At 37.3% G+C, this 19,601-nt stretch overlaps 1 protein-coding gene and 1 long non-coding RNA gene across 4 annotated transcripts in view; one reads left to right on the top strand and one right to left on the bottom strand.

The window, feature by feature from the left end:
• INTU (inturned planar cell polarity protein) overlaps positions 1 to 19,601 on the top strand; it is a 54,632-nt gene that overhangs the window by 13,103 nt on the left and 21,928 nt on the right. For all 3 annotated transcript variants that reach the window (XM_063335752.1, XM_063335753.1, XM_063335750.1), the window contains 2 exons: positions 9,426 to 9,511; positions 15,668 to 15,871. In XM_063335752.1, the coding sequence (XP_063191822.1) occupies positions 9,426 to 9,511; positions 15,668 to 15,871 (290 nt within the window). The remainder of the gene's footprint in view (positions 1 to 9,425; positions 9,512 to 15,667; positions 15,872 to 19,601) is intronic.
• The window catches only part of LOC134515997 (uncharacterized), a 38,232-nt gene continuing 34,498 nt past the window's right edge, over positions 15,868 to 19,601 (bottom strand). The window contains exon 4 of the long non-coding RNA XR_010071192.1: positions 15,868 to 16,482. This is a non-coding gene — a long non-coding RNA (uncharacterized LOC134515997). The remainder of the gene's footprint in view (positions 16,483 to 19,601) is intronic.

The following is a 19,601-nucleotide window of genomic DNA, read 5'->3' as shown; positions in this document are numbered from 1 at the left end:
CTTCCCAGAGCTAGTGAGGACAAAAACTGTAGGGGTTTTTGTTTTGTTTTAAATAGAAGAACATTTAAATTAATCTAAAGAGTCTAGCAGTTTAATATGTCCTAGGCTATCATCAACCAATATTGCCTTGTTTTTGCACATTGGAAACAAATACTTTCAAGCATACTGTAGTTATTCAGCTCTTAACTGGGAAAATGAGCTGTATTCTGTGCCAGCAGTATAACATGTATAATTTTCATATAAAAATACTTTCAAATTATATATCTATAGTGAACACTGAGTACTCTGGAATTTTTATGTGGTGTCTAGAAATAGGGATGCTTTGCATAAATTAGATGCTCAGGTTTCAGTGCTGTCTGCATAAAGAATATACAGTAAAAAAATGTTTGTTACGGTCAAAACTCTCTGGTTTACTGCATCTGCATTGCACATCACAAGATGGGATAGCCATGGTATACATCCAAAGCCTGATTTGGAAGCAACTGTGTTTCAGCAGACAGCCTCTTCAGGTCCTCACAGGATCCGAAGTTTCACAGAAAGTTCGAGAAGAATGCAGTAGAACTTTGCTTTTTGTTGTTAAAAGTAAGTTTTAGGAATCCTGTTGTGAATTGTGGAAACAATCAGTAAAGAATATTTCTGTGGTCAGTCTAAAATTGCAGTAGTTGCACAGAAGTTAGAAGCTTCTTGAGCCATCACAAATGAGGAATACCTGATCAGGATAGCATGGTGCCTGCTGGCTGGTTTGGTTAGAACTTTGTTCATCTTCATTGACCTGCATGTGCATAGATATGAACCTGTTCTTGGTTTGCTTTCTAATATTTTAATAGACCATTTTTTGTAGTAGTCTTTTGTGAAGCAAACACTAAGTATATTTTCCTTTTAAAATACATGCTTTAAAACTACATGCTATGTTCTTCCTGATGATCAATTTGCAACACGTGTTGCAGGCTAACAGTCTTGACTCAGGGAGTTATTACTGAATTTAATTTTTTGCCAATTAACATAAAACTTTGTATTACTGTTTTGGGTAGTGAGAAGATCAAAACAAGGCTCTAAACAAGAAAATGCCTTTTTCCCTGCCTTTTCCAGGCTCAGCTTTGATCAAAGACCTCTCCTCTCCCCCTTCCTAGTCTCAGCTACCCTTGTTTTCACTGCACGTTAACATCGTGTGTCCCAATCCCTTTGGTGAGGTGGCACAGGAGGGTGGGATTGTGTGTGGGATGTTTTCCTTCTGCTGCTCCTGGCATCTTGTTTCCTTCAGCTGCACTGTGATGACTCTGCAGGCCACAGCCCTTCAAGGATGGGTCCCCTCTGTCGGCTACAACCCTCCTCCTAGTGACTGCTGCTCTTCCTTAAATATGTTTGGGCAGAGGTGCCATGGCTCCCCTGGCTAGGCAATGTTTTGGTATGTGGTGAGCTGCTTACAGCAGCTTCAGAACTGGCTATGAGCAGCACAGGGTGGCTCATGACCTCCTGCCACACGAGTCACTCCTGCAGCACCACACTACCAAATTCCTGCTGGTTATGCCCAGCTGAGAGTTCTCACTCCCATCTTATTTAAAATTTGACCTGTCTAGATTATTTTTCCCAAGACTTGGGTTTGTAATATGTTAAATAATAACCAAGTTACTGATTACTTCATATTTTCATTGGCAAATTAGTTAATTTGTCAGTGATAAGTATGGTTGCCACTTAAATGGCTACTAAGGTTGAATCATAAGGGAGACTAAACTATCTTGATTTTTTTTCACTCTGAACAAAGTTACAAAGTGGTTATTGATTTAACATTTTTAGTAGAAATATCTGCTTTTCCCGCCCTAAACAATCACTTTCCTCAGGTGGCTTCTTCAATTTATTCTGAAATGTGTATCCCTTATAGCTTTGAACAGTTAAAACATCTGTTTATTATTTGTGCACTACACTTTAATTTTTTTTAAGATTGCATATGGAAGTCGTAAGTCTTCTTGCTGTACTTTATTAACCAAGTAGAATGCAGGCGCTGACCATATGAAAGTAAATACAACAGTTTTGCGAGCTAAAAAAACCCTGCTGCTTTGTAACTCTGTAGAAAGATGCCATTCTCTACATGTGTTGTTTATCAGTTCATTTATCTTTTTTTTTTATATTTAGCAGTCAGCATCCATCTTAAATTTCCAAAACAAAAAAGCCCTCATTGATTTTTAAATTCTTGCTGTCACTTTCATTTTGGTTAAGATGAAATACAGTTGCTTTTATCTCATGTTTTTTAAGTGTCTTTTGTATTTTTGGCAAAATTTTTTTCTTGACTGAGTTTATTATTAAGAACAATATGCAAAGCTTGGTCTGCTGTGTAGAACTTACTAGCCTTATCTTTGAGTGTATCTTCAAAGATAAAAAGCTCCACTAAATATTTGCTTTTTGATCCAGGCAAATAAGGGTTGTGATAGGAAATGCCATTATAATTTGGTGTTTACTTTTTTTCCCCCTCTTCAAATTGAAACCTATCCAATTCACAGCAGGGGATCTCTCTTATAAATGCTTATGATCATAATTTTTACTACAGTACAAATGGAAAAGTAATTCCAATGGGACTGAAAACACAGGAAAGCTCTTTTCACTAGAAACTAGTACTATTGTTACCCTCTTTGTAATTATCTTTTGTTCTTACTGCACTCATCACTGAATATCTGAAGGGTTTGTGTGAATTCTCTCACCTGATCAGTAGGCACAATTTAAAAAAAAAAAAAGTGTGAAAACTACCTAGGGACAGGGATTCATCTTGGATGATATGAAAGATGGGCCATAATAATCCAGATTTGAACAAGTATGCAAAAGGTGCAGGCTGCTGTTGGAAGCTTCTGTTACAAGGTCCAGATCCCAAACCCATTTACTGACAAATGGCTTTCTATGAGTTTCTAATACAATAATTCTGTTGATGTTATGGGGGAGGGTTATTTGTTTGTTTTTTCCAAATAAATGTTTACGTACTGATCTTTGCTCATTTTAATAGTAAAAACGCAGATATTGCTGTTGGATTTATGAAGTTCTGCTAAAACAGGCCATCATTGCTATAAAGCCAACTATATGTTAAATTTCTGTACCATAGACTAGCTGTTTAAAACAGTGATCCATTTCCATAAAAATAAGCAACTTGCAGTCATCTTCCAACAGTCAAAGTAAGTGCTAGTTTTGTCATTTGCAGACCATGTAACTAAGAGTCCTGTCAGAAAAATGTCCTTGAAAGGACCAAAATACTGTAAGAGTTTGAGATTTTCATGAGGAATTACCATATATGGTGTACTTCTCGAAAAGCCTCGCCAAAGTAGAGATGTTGGGCACGCAAGATTGAAATACAGAGCTTGCGTAAGCTTTGCAATGTTCTCACTGTGGAGTTTGGGATGTCGTTTATGTTCTTTTAATCTCCTCTTGAAGCATAACAGCGTTGGTTTGGGTAAAAGCAGCCTGCTAACATATAAAGCAAGTAATTGATCTGGCTTTCTTCAGTAGAATGTGTTCCACGCTTTGCCTTATTTGGAAAGGAGTATGTGAACATTTATAAGTACTTCCACCAAGTCATTACTAAGAACAGAGGCAACGAAATATCAGGATTTGATGAAAAAAAGTGTCCTCAGTCCTCTCTCATGTGAACAACATGGTTCTGATTTTAATTCAACCAAAAATGTTCATTTCCTATTACAGTATGGAAGTGGTATTCACTTACCCATCAGCGTCCCCTGGCTACATGCAAAGATCCACTTTTAGAAATGGCACTTGCAGGTTTATCTCTAGGAAATGGGTATTTAACAAAAGTAATAGACTGGTGCCTCATGTGGCAAAGTGAAAGACAGTTCTGAAATAAACATTTTAGGGATGCCAGCAGTTCTAAAGACCTTTCTAAACTTTGTCTTTAAAAATGCAGGAATAATTTCATCAGCTGCGTGCAAACTAGGTGTTTGAGATCAATATACACTGTTCTTAACTAATACTGACTTTATGCGAGAAGTTTTTTTTCTAATGAGAAGATGGAAAGATAGAACAAAGAAAATAGGAAAGAATTTCTGCCTCTCTTCTCTCTCTGTTCCATCACTCTAGTAAAATTCAGTTCTGCTTGGCATTGTGTGGAGAACGTATATGGACATCTTACAGTTTTGCGGACTGAGAATCTTTTTATAAGTGATAGAACTCAAAAGGTTGATTATTCATTATTATGGGATTAAAAAAAAAAAAAGCTTAATTTATTCCTTAAAGAGGACACGTATTTTTCTAACGATAAATTTACTGACTCGAGGTCTGATATCCTGGAGGTGCCTGAAGAAAATGTATTTCCTCTATTGCAGCTGCTCACTGCGTCTCTAAAAACGGAACTGAGTGAGACTTTGTTCTTATGTCCTTATCTTTTTAACATATGGGCTGACGACTTTTGTGACAGACAGTAGTGATCTTGCTGTTAGAAATGCAAGCCAGTAAGAGCAGGTCAAGTGCTATTCTCTGTGGTGTTATACAGTAATATTTTTGTGTACAACCATATAGTTGAAAAAGCTAAAAGGAAAAAAAAGCAAAATTTTACATTATTTTATGCCAGGTTTGAAAACAACATTTCATGCAATGTCTGCTTCTTGTTTATATAAGTATATACATTTACTTCAGCAAAAAGGAAAGAGTTCACTCTGATCTCTGTACCTAAGAGAAGTCAGTTGGAGGGGGTTTTTCACCCACTTCACAGAGCATAAGAATGACTGAAAAAATGTATTTGTAGTACCATCCGTACAGCTTCTATCTCTCTGCTATTGAAAAGTGTCTCTGCATCTGAAATTCAGCAATGTTTTAGTTGGGAAAAATTTGACTTAACTCTGCAAACCATCAAGTTAGATCAACTTAAGCAATTGCAAACACCATTTACCCATTTATTTCATTTGACCTAAATTGATTAAGCATTAAGTAAGTGAAATTAGATTAAACTTTATACATTTGTGTTATTTTTTTGATGGACTTAATGTCTGAAGTCCTAAGTCAGTCTCACTGTCTGTAAGTTTTTCACACTGCTACAGGAGAGGAAATAATTCTCAAAGAACGTGTAGATGTGAAACTCTAATAAAGGAACACTTGCATATATAAACTCTTTTCGCTGGCATTAATTATCACACTGGGTAGGTCCTGTGGTTGTGTTCTGCTTTAAGATATTCTGTGTTCATAATTTTACATACTTCCTATTGTGCCAGCGATGTCTTTCATTCTGTTACTTCATAGTCTCTATTCTTTGAATGCTGTTGTGTTTGACAAAAAGAAAAGAAGGAAAAAACGCAAGCACCCCATCACACACCCCCAATTCTGGATCAGTCCACACCGATCAATGTGGATTTTCTCAGTTGTACATCAGTTGCAGTTCTTCAGTAGTGATAGAGCATTTTCTGGGAAAATGAAGGCAGTCTTACAGGACTGCTTTAGCTGTGTCTTCTGGAAAGCTGTACTGTTTATGGTACATGGTTACATTTTTACCAGTTGAATGGTATAAATATTTACTGATGCAATGAAAGTTTTACATATGTACCTTTGGTGTTGAATAAATAAAACACTTTGAGTATACAACAAGTAAACACTGATGGATCTTCTCCTTTCAAAGTTTCTTGTATATTCCACCCTGGGAGACGTGGTTCAAAAATATTCCCTTAAGTGCTAAGGTGCACATGTCTCCACAAAATGTGTGCAGCTGGTTTAAACGCCTTTGTGGATTAGAGACTCTACTGTTGTCTTTACAACAGAATTTGTAATGTCTCTAGTAAAACAAGAACAAGACAAACAGAACACAAACAACTTTTGTTTAAACAGTGTTCCAGATTAGTACAAGAGCAATTTATGCTTTCTCTCGTATTTATGGATGATGATCTTTAATACATGGTACTACAGCGCTCTTCAACAAAGAGCGTAGTAATTCTGTTTATAATTTCTTGTTACATTAGAATAGCCTGAATGCTCTGCTTTTGATTACTAATTTTTAAGTCCCGGGGATCTGGCATGGATTTACTGAGTTGCTTTTAAATGCTGTTTAACTTTCAGCTTTCCTGTCTTTGAATTATTGTTGCGTTGAAGATAGATTTGATAGGCTAAATGTTTACTGTGCTGCACATCAAGAAACAGAGAGGTTAGGGAGAGAGGTACTATTACTTGAAATAGAAAAAACCAATTAATTCTTGGTTTTGCTGTAAGAAAGAGTAGGAATAAATTTTGTTAGTTGTTGTCTAGTATATTAAAGAGGAATATTGCTTGCATTTTGGCGGGATTCTGTATTTCCTTACTGATGGTTAGTTAAGAGGAATGTTCTTTCTCCCATTGGCCTTAATTATGTTTTGCACTGATTTTGAGCAAAATCAACCTAGTACCTGGGGAGAATTCCAGTTGTATTTGATGGTGTTTAACAACAAGACAGAAGACAGAAATAACGATAAAATATCAGAATTCTTCTAAACTTTCAGATTCTGTTGACTTTACTAGATTCTCAGGAAATGGAGAGACCTTAGAGACAGATTCTGCTTTTCCTCAGTATGCATGTCATTATCATCACTACGTTAGTTTGAGCTGAGCAAGTCTTCTCCCTAGAAACCTTGAAATATGCACTGATCCTTACAGTTGTTCAGTGCTATATTTCTGCAGTTGAGCACGTTTTTCTTGCCAAGTCAAGGCTTAAAAAAATATAGTTATACTAACATGCACATTTGCTGTGAATCCATATCCTTTTTCTAATCTCTTTACACTGCCTGCAAGAGCGATGAGCACTGGGGCTACTCGCTGGCTGAGGTTTTCTCTTTTGCAGGTGTAGTTGAACCCTGCTGTAAGGCTGCCTCTGGCTTGTCACATGTCTTGGCGCAGTAGAAAAAGATGGTTGTCACGATTGCAGCTTCTGGCCTGCTCAGGGTGTTCTTGAATTCAGATTGCAATCCCTGAACGTTGCAAGTGGAGCGACAGTAGTTGTGAGGGACATGCTGGTTTGTTTCACCATATTCAATAAGGCTCACGTTAAGTGTGAGGAGAGATAAATGTAGATACAAATAATAATAAAAAACTGAACAGAGGAAATAATGAACTGTCCCACTGTCTTTGGATTTACATTATATCCACATCCTTTGCTATGCCTGTCCCAGAACCCCTCCCCTCATGCCTTTCCCCGCACATGGGGATACCTCATACTGCTCTTATAATACCATTCCCTCTCCTGCCTCTCTAACAGCTTTTTGGACAAGTCAATGTTTGCGGTGTCTGATTCTGAACTGCCGTTGTGCAGACTGGCCAGCCTGGAGCACAAACAGGGCAGCTGATGAGCCTGTCCTCACCTGGGGCAGGAGAGGGAAGAAAACGGAGGAGGCTTCTCTATCCAGCAGTCCGTTAAGAGAACTCCTGACATGTAACACGGCTTGTGCCTTCTCTTACGGCTTTGGCTGAAATTTAGTAATGGTAATTTAGTAATGGTTTCTACTCTAGTTGCTTTCACACCTAGCCTTTACTCACCTCATCTTTAACCAACATAAATGGGTTCTCCATTTCCCACGGTCACTGCAGTATTACTTTTATGCATCTGATCTCATTTGATTTAGTTTTTCTTGAGCTCGGGTACATGGAGTTGTAAGGGATCCTGTCAAGTCCTATTAATACTCACCTACATTCAAAGGACATGCCTTTCCTAACACACCTGGGTGTTGTGTTTGTCTTAATGCGTTTTGTGTTACTTGGCTGCCTTCTTGAGAATGAATATACTATTTACACCATTATATTTCTGTTATTCCAGTTATATTGATTGGTTTCTTCCTCTGTGATATAGTTTCTTTTATACTGAAAAGTGTTTCTAACTTTGGTTGTTGATGTTAGAGAAACCATGAAGGACTATCCATTTAGTGAGCGTTTTACTGACTTCGGTTCAACCTAAATCACACCTTAAATGTTGGACTGATGATCAAGTAATCAAATCTTTTGGTTGAGTTAGTCTCCCACTACCATACCTGAAGTATCTTTGATATGTATCCTTTTCTTACTGATGCTTTTTTTTTTTTTGAAAGTAGATGAATGGCCAAAAAACCTTCTGTTTTTACTTTTCAATTTCTATTTGTTTTGACAGGTCTAAATAGTTTTCTCTTTTGATGTTATTTTAGTTTTATGTTTTCTATTTCACAGGTGTTTTTCTCTCATTGTTCTTACTCCATGCTTAAGCGTGCATCTTTTTGAGGGGGATGAGGCAGAGATTATTGACTAATTATTACTGGGATACTTCTCTAGAGTATTTTCCCTCACTTCAGATAGAACCCCCAGTTTGATTTTTCTACTTTAAACTTGAATGGGGATTTTAAGTTTGTAAGCTCTAATTCAGTTCTATTTGCTTTTGTAACTAGTGCCATTACTTTTTCAAACCCTTTCCATTTGCAGTTTAAGACTTTTTCTTTGGGATTTTGGGGTTTTTCTCCCCGTTTCCAGTAATGAGGAGAGAGTCAGATTTAGAAAACACGAGATGTTGTTAGGTGGGAAGAACTGGTGGATAAAAGCATGAAGAGGGCAGAATAAGAAGCCACAACAGTGGGCAAGGCACAGAAAAGAAGAGGAAGGACTAAATCTTGTGGCTTGAGAGACAAAGGAAGTGTAGGAATGAAATGAGGTAGCTGTGATTTAAAAATAAATAACAATTTAAGAAGTGACATTTCACAAGATGCTAAGCCAAACTCACTGCTCGATACCACAAAATAAGGGTGGCCGACGTCTATCACATCCTGTCTACATACTCCCTGTCTCACTTTTGTCACTTCTAGTGCTCATTTAAGCATGCATCTACATTACAAAAATAAATCACCTGCCAGAAGAGTGAGTGGTTTTCTGCCAGTTTAGTGAACTAAGCTGAGTTACTAAGGTGGCTGGGTAGCTGCCAGGACTGCTTCAAAGAGGGGGGTGGTGGGTTCTCCTATAGTTAGGTTCAGCCGACGCTTGAAACCTCTGGTCTAAGTGATGGCCTAGAACTTGTAAGCTGCTACAGGAGGAGTGAGTTTTGCAGCGCTTTTGGAAACAGTAGTGTTTCTATCAATAGACGTAGCAGTATAGAAGACTGGCAAGTGAACAGAGGTGTTTTCAGAGGGAAAAAAATACTTCTTGGGCATAACTTGATTGGTGAAGTTGTTGGGTTTTCTGATTGAGTAACAAAAGCGATATAATCCTGGATGGAGGGGAGAAGCTTTAACAGTTGTTTATGTAAAATGATACAAGTGTGGCAGTAAGGCATTAAGAACGTTGAGGTAATAAACTGTTTCTAAACACAGTAAATGCTGCATGTAGAAACCATCTACTTAAATGTAACAAAAAGACATTTATGATTGTTTTGAATGTCCTATTCGTTTTTAAAACAAAACACTGTTTGGCTTTGTGCTGTGGTGTAATACCATCTAACTTGCTCATGCCTTTGTCTGTTTTATCTCCAGGAGATGCTCTAGTTGCTGTAAATGATGTTGATGTGAATTCTGAAAACATAGAAAGGGTTTTGTCTTGTATTCCAGGTCCTATGCAGGTACAGTAGTTGAACATTTATTCCCAATGTCCTCTGTAAAAATTAATATTGTTTCTAGCCTTTTTTCCTCAGGAAATAAAACTTAGGTGATCTTTTTCTTAGAACTTCCCCATCTAATTTTTGAACACATTGGTTGACTTCAGTGAAACTTAGAGTAGAAATTTCAGAGTTTAAATCTGGTAAGTTTTGTGAAAATAGGCAGGTGCAAGTAAGTGGCTCAAGCCAATGTCCCGTTAAGGGACGTTAGGCACAATCCAGCTGTTACACATTCTGTTTTTCATCAGTAAGAGTTAGAAAGCATGTGCAACATAGTGCAAGAGGTAGCAGCATCCTTGTAGGTTTAGACTAACCATAACACCTGATTTTTTTGCCCAGTTTGAGAATCAAGGTATTCTATGCTTGCAGAATTCTGAGTATTCATGTTTCCCTATGAGAACTAGTACATACATATGTGGAAAATCAAGTTTCATTACTTTTCCTGCTCAGAAAATAACTTTATTATTACGTTACCACTGGCATCAAAATTAGCCATCGATAGTTGTAGTTATGGGCAAAGATGGCAACTATGGTTGCTCTGAGAGTTGTTAGTTTGAATGCTCTGATCTCAGCAAATGAAGGACAAGGCATGTAATGTTGTGGTGCCTTGTTCCTGGTGGGTAATAGGGCTGGAGATGTGCAATTTGGCAATAGCAGGTATGAAGCAAGGTATTGATGTCAGCCTAAAAATAAGTATGTCAACCGCAGAATGGTAGTAGCTTTTTTTGTCAGTTACTGTTCTTAAAGTGGTAATAATTGCTATGGAAATACTTAAATAAAATAGTTATCTCCTCATCAATATAAAGGACTGACAAACCACAAGAGAATTAAAAGAAGCCTGAATTAACAAGTAGTGCTATTAAAGATATTTTAAACCATTCAAATGGAGAAATTGATACTGCTTTCACATTTAAATAGAAAAATATATTCTTGAGTATTTAAGAGCTTTTAAATACCTTGAAGATCTTTCAAAACTGAATAGTGATGAAGATTGATAGAAGTCAGTAATAAAAATTGATACAAAATAAAACCCCAAAACTGACCTGATGAACAATGTCTCTTCCCCCTAAAATCTACTGCAGGTATCTTCTCTTCTAGCTGAATGATAATTTTGGAGCTATAATGAAGAATTAAATAACTAATAAAGAATTAGATATTTCAGAATTAAGCCAGGAGAGTGTTCATTACCTAGGCTGTTAGTAGCATAAAATTAAGTATTTTGAGTTATTCTGCTTAAATACATTTACTGGTGGACCAGAACACAAAGTAAAAGTTGCAACTTATGAGATGGAGCAGGTTAAAATTATAGTGTCTCTTACAGTGTGTCTGTAACCTCTTGGTAGTTTTTCTTCAGGTAGAATATACGAGGTGATAATAATAGAAATGTTTTACTGTCTAGAGATAAAAAGAAGTGGAAATTTTAGGTTTTGTTAAACATGCTTCTGTTGGCAACTTATGTAGTGTAAGCGCCTGTAGAGCTACATCTGCAACTGCAGTAAGATTGAGCACTAGTATGTCAGTTTAGGAACCTTTCCAAGATACTTGACAGTATGAAGCTTGCCTAAGCTACCAGAGTTGTGGTCAGGTTTTGGCAGGGCTCCATGGTAGAAAAACCTTGTCTTGCCTGTCTTTGACCAAATACGGAGTTGCTGTAACTGTTATTAAATACAGAATGATTAAAAAAGAAGAGATTATGTAGTTTATTTAATTGCACCCTTGCTAGATTATACATATCACTTGTTGCTAAAATGCAATGCAACCCTTTATATAGTAGTTACTTTTAATGCAACATTAAAGTTTACTTTGTCAGTAAATCTGTCATGTAGACAGTGATTACTTGAAATGTATAACTGTTTGTCATGTTGGCTTTCTAAAACCTTTTATTAAAGTGCAATTATTCCTTTTTTACTGTGCAGTTTGAGTCAAGCCAGAAGAGTGATCGCTGAAATAGCCCAGTGGAGAATTTAAATACAGAGTTCTGGGGTTTTTGCTGTGTTCATGCTGCTGAAGAAACAGAGGGTTGTTGTTTCTGAGATTTAGTAATAAAGACAGCTGTTAAACAAGCAAAATTGTTAACGTATTCTCATTCATCTAAACTGCATCATGCAGTTTAAAGCCGTTTTATCATAGTTATAAGTAATTTACATAAGCAAAGTCACTGCTTTTCTGGGTTCAGTGTTAAAAATTACTGGAAGTAATTTCAAAACCTAATTACCTAGATTCTCTCAGTTGCGGCATGTGGCATAAAATTTCTCATTATTATATTTCCAGAATTTTGTTTTCCTTACCTCCGTTTAGGCAAACTGCTTCTAGGCATGTAAGGGCCAGATTAGTGTCTTTATTGAGCAATACAAGTCCAAACGCTACATCAGCATTGGATACCCCGTTTAGAAGTTCTATAGCAGTCACTGAATGTGACAGGACAAAGCATAGCTCTCAATGAAAGCTTGAGATCATACAATAAAGCTATATTCTGCAGTTTATACAATTTCACATTTCTGTAATCAAAACAGCTGCTGTTTCCTATCACCACAAGATGGAGAAGACAGAATAGGAAATGGAAGATAAGTTAAAAGTACATACTTATCCCGATACTCGGAAGTTGCAGAACCATTTTACCTGAAACTTTCTAAAAATATCAGCCTGAAGCAGACATTCAGAATCAGAAATTTCAGCGTGAATTTTTGAGTTACAGTTGTGCAAACCATAAGCACGTGGAAAACGGAGACTTAGAACAGGAAATGGCAGTCAATCTGAAAAGGCAGGCAATGCCACCAGCTCTGTCTATAATAAAATCCATATTCTAAGACATACAGCTTTTTTGCAGATGAAAAGAAAGTATGCCTTTCTGGGACAGACTAACCGTGTAACAGATACATTTTCTGTTTCTTACACTGACAAATGTTTAAGAGTATTAAGAAACAAATTAAATGCAGAGCGACCTTCCCATCATACTTTTCCAGCTTCCAGCAGTCAATAGTTAGGGACTTGTTAGATCGCTTACAGGTTTGTACCACCTTCTTTTTTAATCTAGTTCATAAAATTCCTTTGACCTCCACAGCACCTGGTAGTGGTGATTTACATAACTCATCTGTGTCTTATGTTCATTTTTGTTGGTTTTCAAATGCTATCTAATTAGGTGCGTTTCATACCCCTAGGTTCCTGTCTTATGAGGAGCAGTTAACTGTTCACGTCTTATTCTTCGTATCATCGCATGACTTTGGAGAGCTCTGTCATGTTCCCCTTCTGTCACATCTTTCCTAAGCAGAAAAATCCCCATCCGTGTACCTCATAGCTTGCTGTACTGTCTCCTTCATCAGTGCCTTCTTGCAGTTTGATTAAATTCTTTTTGAGAACTGTTCTAAATATTGAGAATGTGTGCATGCTTTATAGAGTGGAATACTAATATTTTCTGTGCTTTTACAATCCTTAATTTAATTTCCTTTTCTGTTTTCTGCTGTGCATTGAACTGATTTTCTTTAGGAGGAATGGTATCAAAGTTGTGAAAGACTTCATAGGCAGTATTTACAAAAGGGGACTTCAGTATTCACATATTGAATCAGGTCCTGCGCACTGCTCAGGATGAAGATTCGCTTCTCCTCCACGAAAAAAATAATAGTTTTTTAGGGTATGTACAAATGTAGTCTCTTGGTCATTTTTTATTACACCATTTTCCAGCCTAGAGAGTCACATTAATTTTTCTTTAAAGGCAGGGAATAGATTAGAACCTGGACAAAAGTAGAGAGGAACCAAAAATATCACGTTTCAAGCTGTTAGACAGAATTGAGAAGACTTGTAAAGGAACTTGTAGTCAAATTGTGCAGAGAGTCCTTTCTCAAAATACAGCGACTTCCCATCTGAGCAGTGTGGTATTGCCCACAGTGACATGGGAGGCAGCATGGATACCTACAGGAGGAGGGAGAGTTAAAGTTGTTTGGCCCAATTTGTTTTGAGCCCTTGCTTGGAGGGCTCTATGGTTGTGTCTCTAAGACAAGACAAACTGAGTTGTTTTAGGGTTTTTTATTTGTTTGTTATTTTTAAATTGAGAGACTAAAGGCTGCAGCAAGAATTACATCTGTGCATCATTAGCGTAGAGACTGTAGCCTCAGTGTCATGAATAAGTGTCCACAGACAAGACGTAGTAGAAATTAAGAGAAATAACTATTAAGCCTTGAGGAAATCTGCAAGTTAAACAGGGTATGAGGAAAATCCTCTGAAATACATGCAGATGGTGTGACAAAGAAAGAGAATGGACTCACAGAATGCCAGAGAAGAAAACATGCATCTATAAAACTGTGAACGATTAAGTTACTGAGTCTTAAAAAGCCACTGCTTCTTAGCTGGATGTTTCTGCTCCTCGAGTCCCGTTAATATGCAGTGTAATGAACCAAAACTGAAACGATGAAGAGAGAGCGAGGGATGATTACTGTCAGAAAAGAAAGCGGTAGCGCATGCCAGGAGAGCAGGATTAAGCGCAATGCTGTTCCAGAGAATGGGAAGAGAAAAGTGAAAAAGAGCTGATAGCAGCCAAAATTGGAGAGGAAAAGATTAATGAGAAGTGTTGGGAGGGAGTAGAGTGGAATGGGAAGGGGGCAGCTAGTGACATAAATGTTGTAGCTGGAAGAGCCGCTGATGGCACTTCTTTATGATCTAGCTTGACAGGCAGTGGGTGTTCTAAAGCATCGTTATTTCTTGCTGGCGCTCCTCTCTTTAACTATGTGTATATACATACACAAATATGATAATGTAAATTATCAATATTTAAATGTATAAATTATCTCTGGTTGGGCTTTTCAAATTTATTGTAACTGGGAAAATATAAACCTTTTTTGTTGCATCGATCATTAGGCTAAGCTGTCACTGACTTTAAAGGGAAGCAGGATTTGGTCTGATATATTATGTTTAAAATTTCCCAGTCAACAGGCGTGTTAAGGATACTTTAAGGCAGACAAACAATCTTGAGTAAAAACATGTGAAAGAGGGAACTGACAACGTGCCTACTTAGTCCAAATAGACGTATTTTCAGTCACTTCGAACAATGATGAAAACTAAGGTATCAACCAAGAAAATAAATCAATTTATTCTCCTCAGAAATGACAATTTTATGCTCAAACAAGAGCTAGGTATTTCTCACGTATCCTTCTTTCATACTTAGGATGAAGTGTTCATTCACAAAAAAAATATTACTCTTTCATCACTGGCAGTGATCACACTGGCAGTGCTTGTAAAAAGGAGGTCTATAAAGCAAATTGTAAAACGTATTTCCACACCAAATTTGGATTTTGTGTTGCTTCTGAGCCCGGAAACATGCATTTATTCTAAGATTCCTGGGTTTTACTTTATTTGGGAAATAACGAACAGTAAGCGTCATGTAATTTTTTGACAAAGTAAGCTTGATCATCTAAACTTCAAATTATTTTTTGAGAGAATGCTCTGTTTGTGCTTTTAAATTTTTTTCTTCTGAAGACAGTGCAGCAAGTGACGTAAACAACTTTTATGCTTCTTTCTAGTTGTGTATAGTTTTAAATACAGCAACAAAACCCTTATTTGCTGACTCTACAGTTTAAAAAAAAAGAAAAGTTAACAAAGTGAAAATGGTGGCAGATTGAAAGAATTGCTGCTGAGTGTTACAAATTAACAGACTTGTAAATTGATTTTCCTGTGCAAATGTACCTGTCAGTGCACTCAAAATGGCAAAGAAATGCTCATGAAAGAGCCTCGAGGATATATACTTATGAAAGTGCTGACATTCTGGAAGAAGTCAAATACTCTGTGTGTTTCCAAAGCATGGTAATAGGTTTTGTGTTCAAACAAACCCAGAGCAGTAAGTATATTTTTCCAGTCTCAAAACCGTAAGAATTAAGTATGAAAACACACCAAACCGCATGCTTACTCACATGGTTCACAGAGCATGTAATAGCTGGCTTTGTCCTTAATAATAGATGGTTGTGTAATGCTGAATATATAATTGGTTTTCTGAAACAGCAGGAATTTTGGAATGCTTATGCCTTTGTCAGTAAAGCTAAGAAAACTTAATCTCTTAAAGGGCTGAAACTGCATCTGTTTGATTCGATATTATAAGTACAGCCTCATTTTCACAATAATTCATTATCTTACTAGGTTAAACTTACATTTGAAACATCAATATTTGAGCCTGAAGGAACTTCTCAGCAAAGGTGTAAACAGGCGCAGTCAAGTATGAACAATCTGGTTCGGCTCTTGTGGGGAGAAGACAGTACAGACCTTCAACAGGCTGTACAAGACGTGCCTCATATCGTTATGTTCCTCGCAACGAAACTGGACTCTGAAACGTCTAAGGACGAGGTACGTGGCTAAATAAAACCGAAGATTAAAGGTAACAACTGACAACAGCAACTGCTATGCCTTTTGATGTAAGAAAAAGAATAGAAAACCTTGCTAATGACTTTAAGTGGTCCGTAAAATGTCCATTTTGACAGAAATAAGGCCTGAAATTCCAGGGAAAAAAAGTTAGCATCACTGCTGACAAACTGTAATTGGACTTGAAATCACTTCAGCGCTGCTGAATGTCTGTACGTAAAGAGCAGGCTAGGGGCGTTAACGGACAAAGCAGAGAGAAATTCAGCAGTTGGTTATTGTCTCTCCAATGCTCACTGTGATGTTTTCAGTGCACCTCTCAAACTTGAACTAGGAGATCTCCCAAGTCAAAATAATTTTCCCGAGTAGGAGCTGTTGTCAGTCCACACGCAGAAGTACCTCTCCTTTGTCCCGTAAAGCTTCCTTTCACATCTTTTTCAGTTTTCTGTTCCTCAGAAAAATTTTGCCAGTGTACGCATAGCCCGTTGTAAGTTTGTGGAGATGTTGTTCGTGGTGTAGCCATGGCTACAAATGCTTCACTCGGAACACAGGGAAGCCGCGGAATACTTCGGAGGGCTGAGTTTGGCCTCTTGTCTGATCTAAAAAATGACAAATGGACAAAGTGGACTTTTTAGGAACAGACATTTGGAAAAAGACTCTTCTCCCCTTCTGTAAATTCTCCTTATATTTAGTGTAGTGCCCCAATGATCTGTATTTTCTGTCATGTGGAGACATCAAGCGAAGCACAAGTTTTGCCAGTCCCCAGGGACTGGGATGGGGGACAGTGATGGAGTGGGAAGCAGAATGAGGACGTTTTGCTTTCTCTCCCCTGGAATTAATCCTTAGATCCAGTCAGTGCTCCATCCCTTCTCTGAGACATCTTTATTTCTTTGATACTATTTTTCAACTGATAGAAGTCTGTATCGCTCTGTGGTGATGTGTAATAGAGAAAAAGTGTTACAACTACACATAATGGAGTTTAATTTTATTTTCTAGAGATAGGGCTGGGAAGGAGAACCCCAGAAAATTACATGATGTCATAATGCCATGTAAAAAGTGTGAAGTTTGCAGAGTCGATTTCTTGAAAGCTAGGAAATAACTTTAATTCCGCCCTTTTGTACATATGCAGCATGACATTGTCTTTGACTATTTCATTTTTTCTGAAAGATGCCTGTCTTGTGCAGAGGACAAAATGGAAAGATGATAGTGTATAATTAATCCTTATTAGGCAACCATAAATCCAGTACTTCATAATTCTGGAGTACTTGACTTTGCAATATAAATCATGCTCTTCTAACATAATATTTTTAGGGTAATGTACGCTTCATTGTGTATTACAACAAGATACTTACACTGTAAGATTTGGTTTGCAGTTCTTTCCAATCTGGTTTAAGAGACTACATTTTTTTCACGGGAGATACCTTCAGAAGAAATTCAGTTTATATAAGTGTCTCTTGTAATTTTTAAATTTTTTTAATGGTATTGCAACTAGGCAAGGTCATTCTGTGTTCTTTTTCCCACCTAGAGACTACTTCGATTAAAACACATGATGCTGGAGTGTTTTTCTGCTTTGGTATTTCCCAGTAATAAAAAAGAAAAGAGCTCATTTAACTGTGAATTAAATAAACTTAAGATGCTTTATCAAAGTTCAGTTACATATTGCAAATAACTTTTTTCCTTCAGTTCTATGTTTGTAGTCCAAGACAGCTCTGTTATGTGGATAGAGCAGCTACAGACACTTGCAGTAGGCTTAAAGACCGGCGTTTTCTTGGTCACTTACATACATTTTATGAAATACTAAAATGAAAACTTATTTCAGGGCCTCTGGCTCCTCCGTTGGTAGTGAATAGATATGCAAATGCCTAATTGCAATTCCTGCACTTCAGAGTAAATGGAGTACTGCTTTCTTGCCCCATTATTTCTTTACATTCTCCCAAGAAACAGGATTAACCCTGAATGTTGAGCAGAGGTAAAAGAGGGATTGTAATGCACTTGTTCGCCCTTCAGACCATGGAAGAATTGTTTCCTAGAAGTCTTGGCAGCTGTGCGGCCCCAGATAGTCTCTAATGTTGAGACATGCTTTGCTGGTGTAATCGAGATCTTTATAACATTCCCAAACAAAAGAATGTAGCCTTCAAGGCGTTTGTCTTTAATTTAATTTGGTGAACAGTAAGTGACGTTTATCCTGTAGATGTACTGTTCCAGATGTAGTTCCCATTAGCACTTCAAATTAGCACTGCCGTTACTATACACCTATGCCATATTGCACAATAAAAATATAATGACCTTTTCCTTGGCTGCTTTACCCATAGCCAAAGGAGGCGTGGTACACAGCTCACATCCATGTAAACTATGGCAACTAGAACTAGTAACTAATTCTTCCATTTGTGAGCTTTTGGCACCCAAAAATAGTATTAATGAGCTCTAAGACGTGTATGCTCTATCTACTCAATTAAAAAGGAAAGTAGTATTAGAAACAATGCAGCATGTATGCATGCATGTGGGGAGCGTCCCATATGATTATGGTTTCAGTGAGTGAGGTTGATCATGTCTTTTTTATGGTTTAGTATTTATTTGTACTTATTTGTACCAGCTTACACTCTAACATCTTGATGTGACTGAACTCCTTTTGGTGATACCATGTTTCAAAAGGAGTCACGTTCCTATTCCTCCTCCACGATAGCGTTACTGGGAGCGCGTGTTTAGCATACCTGCAGAGTAGGTGTCACTCAGCAGCTGGTGAGTAGCTTGGTTCATACAGACACTGACTTGTGCTTCCTGGAGCATTTCTCTCTCTTTATAATTTCCGATTCAGTCTTTAAGTATTCATAGTTCATCTTTGCGTATATTGTTTCTTTGTTAATCTTACGTAAGATGCAACTTAAAGCATCTATTGTCAGTGCACTGTGTTTGAAGATTACAGGAGGTTTTTAGCTGGTCGGCTCCGTTTTGACAAAATTTCTTTTAGCCCTTTCTTATGTTGTCAAGACTGCACTAATTTTTATTTATTTTAAATGTTATTTAGGCTCAGTCTGAGAAATTAGTAAAATAAAAATAAAAAAGGGAAGCTGTTTGATAAGCCATTAGTTTAGATACTCTGCCCAGGTCTGGGGGTTTTGGGTTGAGGGAGGGTTTACACTTTTTAAGAACTGAGCTACTTCTCATTTATTAATTCCATTGTCATTGGCCTATGAACTTTCACCTTGCTTTGAAGACAGCTGATCTTGTATGGCAGTATGTGTCGAACCTTGCTAACTCATTAATATATACAGAAAATGCAGCTATGACCTTTTGTTACAGTTGTCTTTTCTTTCCCTGGGAAAGGGTACAGATAATTCTCAAATGAATTTTGTGTAAAGGCCCTGGTTCACAGTGAGGAGGGGAAAAAAAGGCTCTTTCTACCCTTTGTAGTGCAGTAATTAGAAAATGGCAGGTTTTTTCCAGCTGAGAGATTGATTCAAGGAGGAAAAAATCCTTGTCACTAATGAGTATTTGAAAATAGAGCTAATTAAATTGGATAAGAATGAAAAGTTTGCCAGGTCCTTCTGTAATGAAACTTTACATTCTTTTAATCTTGATGGAAGGAAAATTTTCTAATGGGTATTGGCACTGGCTGGATGTGCTTAGCGACACAAATAGGGAAGTTAATCATGTCTGTGCTTCTTTTGTTTGTGTAGAAAGATAATTTAGTACGCTCTTTACATTGGATATGCTTAAT

The sequence above is a fragment of the Chroicocephalus ridibundus genome, chromosome 5 (assembly GCF_963924245.1).
Source record: "Chroicocephalus ridibundus chromosome 5, bChrRid1.1, whole genome shotgun sequence".
NCBI classification, from domain to species: Eukaryota; Metazoa; Chordata; class Aves; order Charadriiformes; family Laridae; genus Chroicocephalus; species Chroicocephalus ridibundus.
The sequence above is the reverse complement of the archived record's forward strand: the minus strand, read 5'-3'. Positions and strand labels throughout refer to the sequence as shown.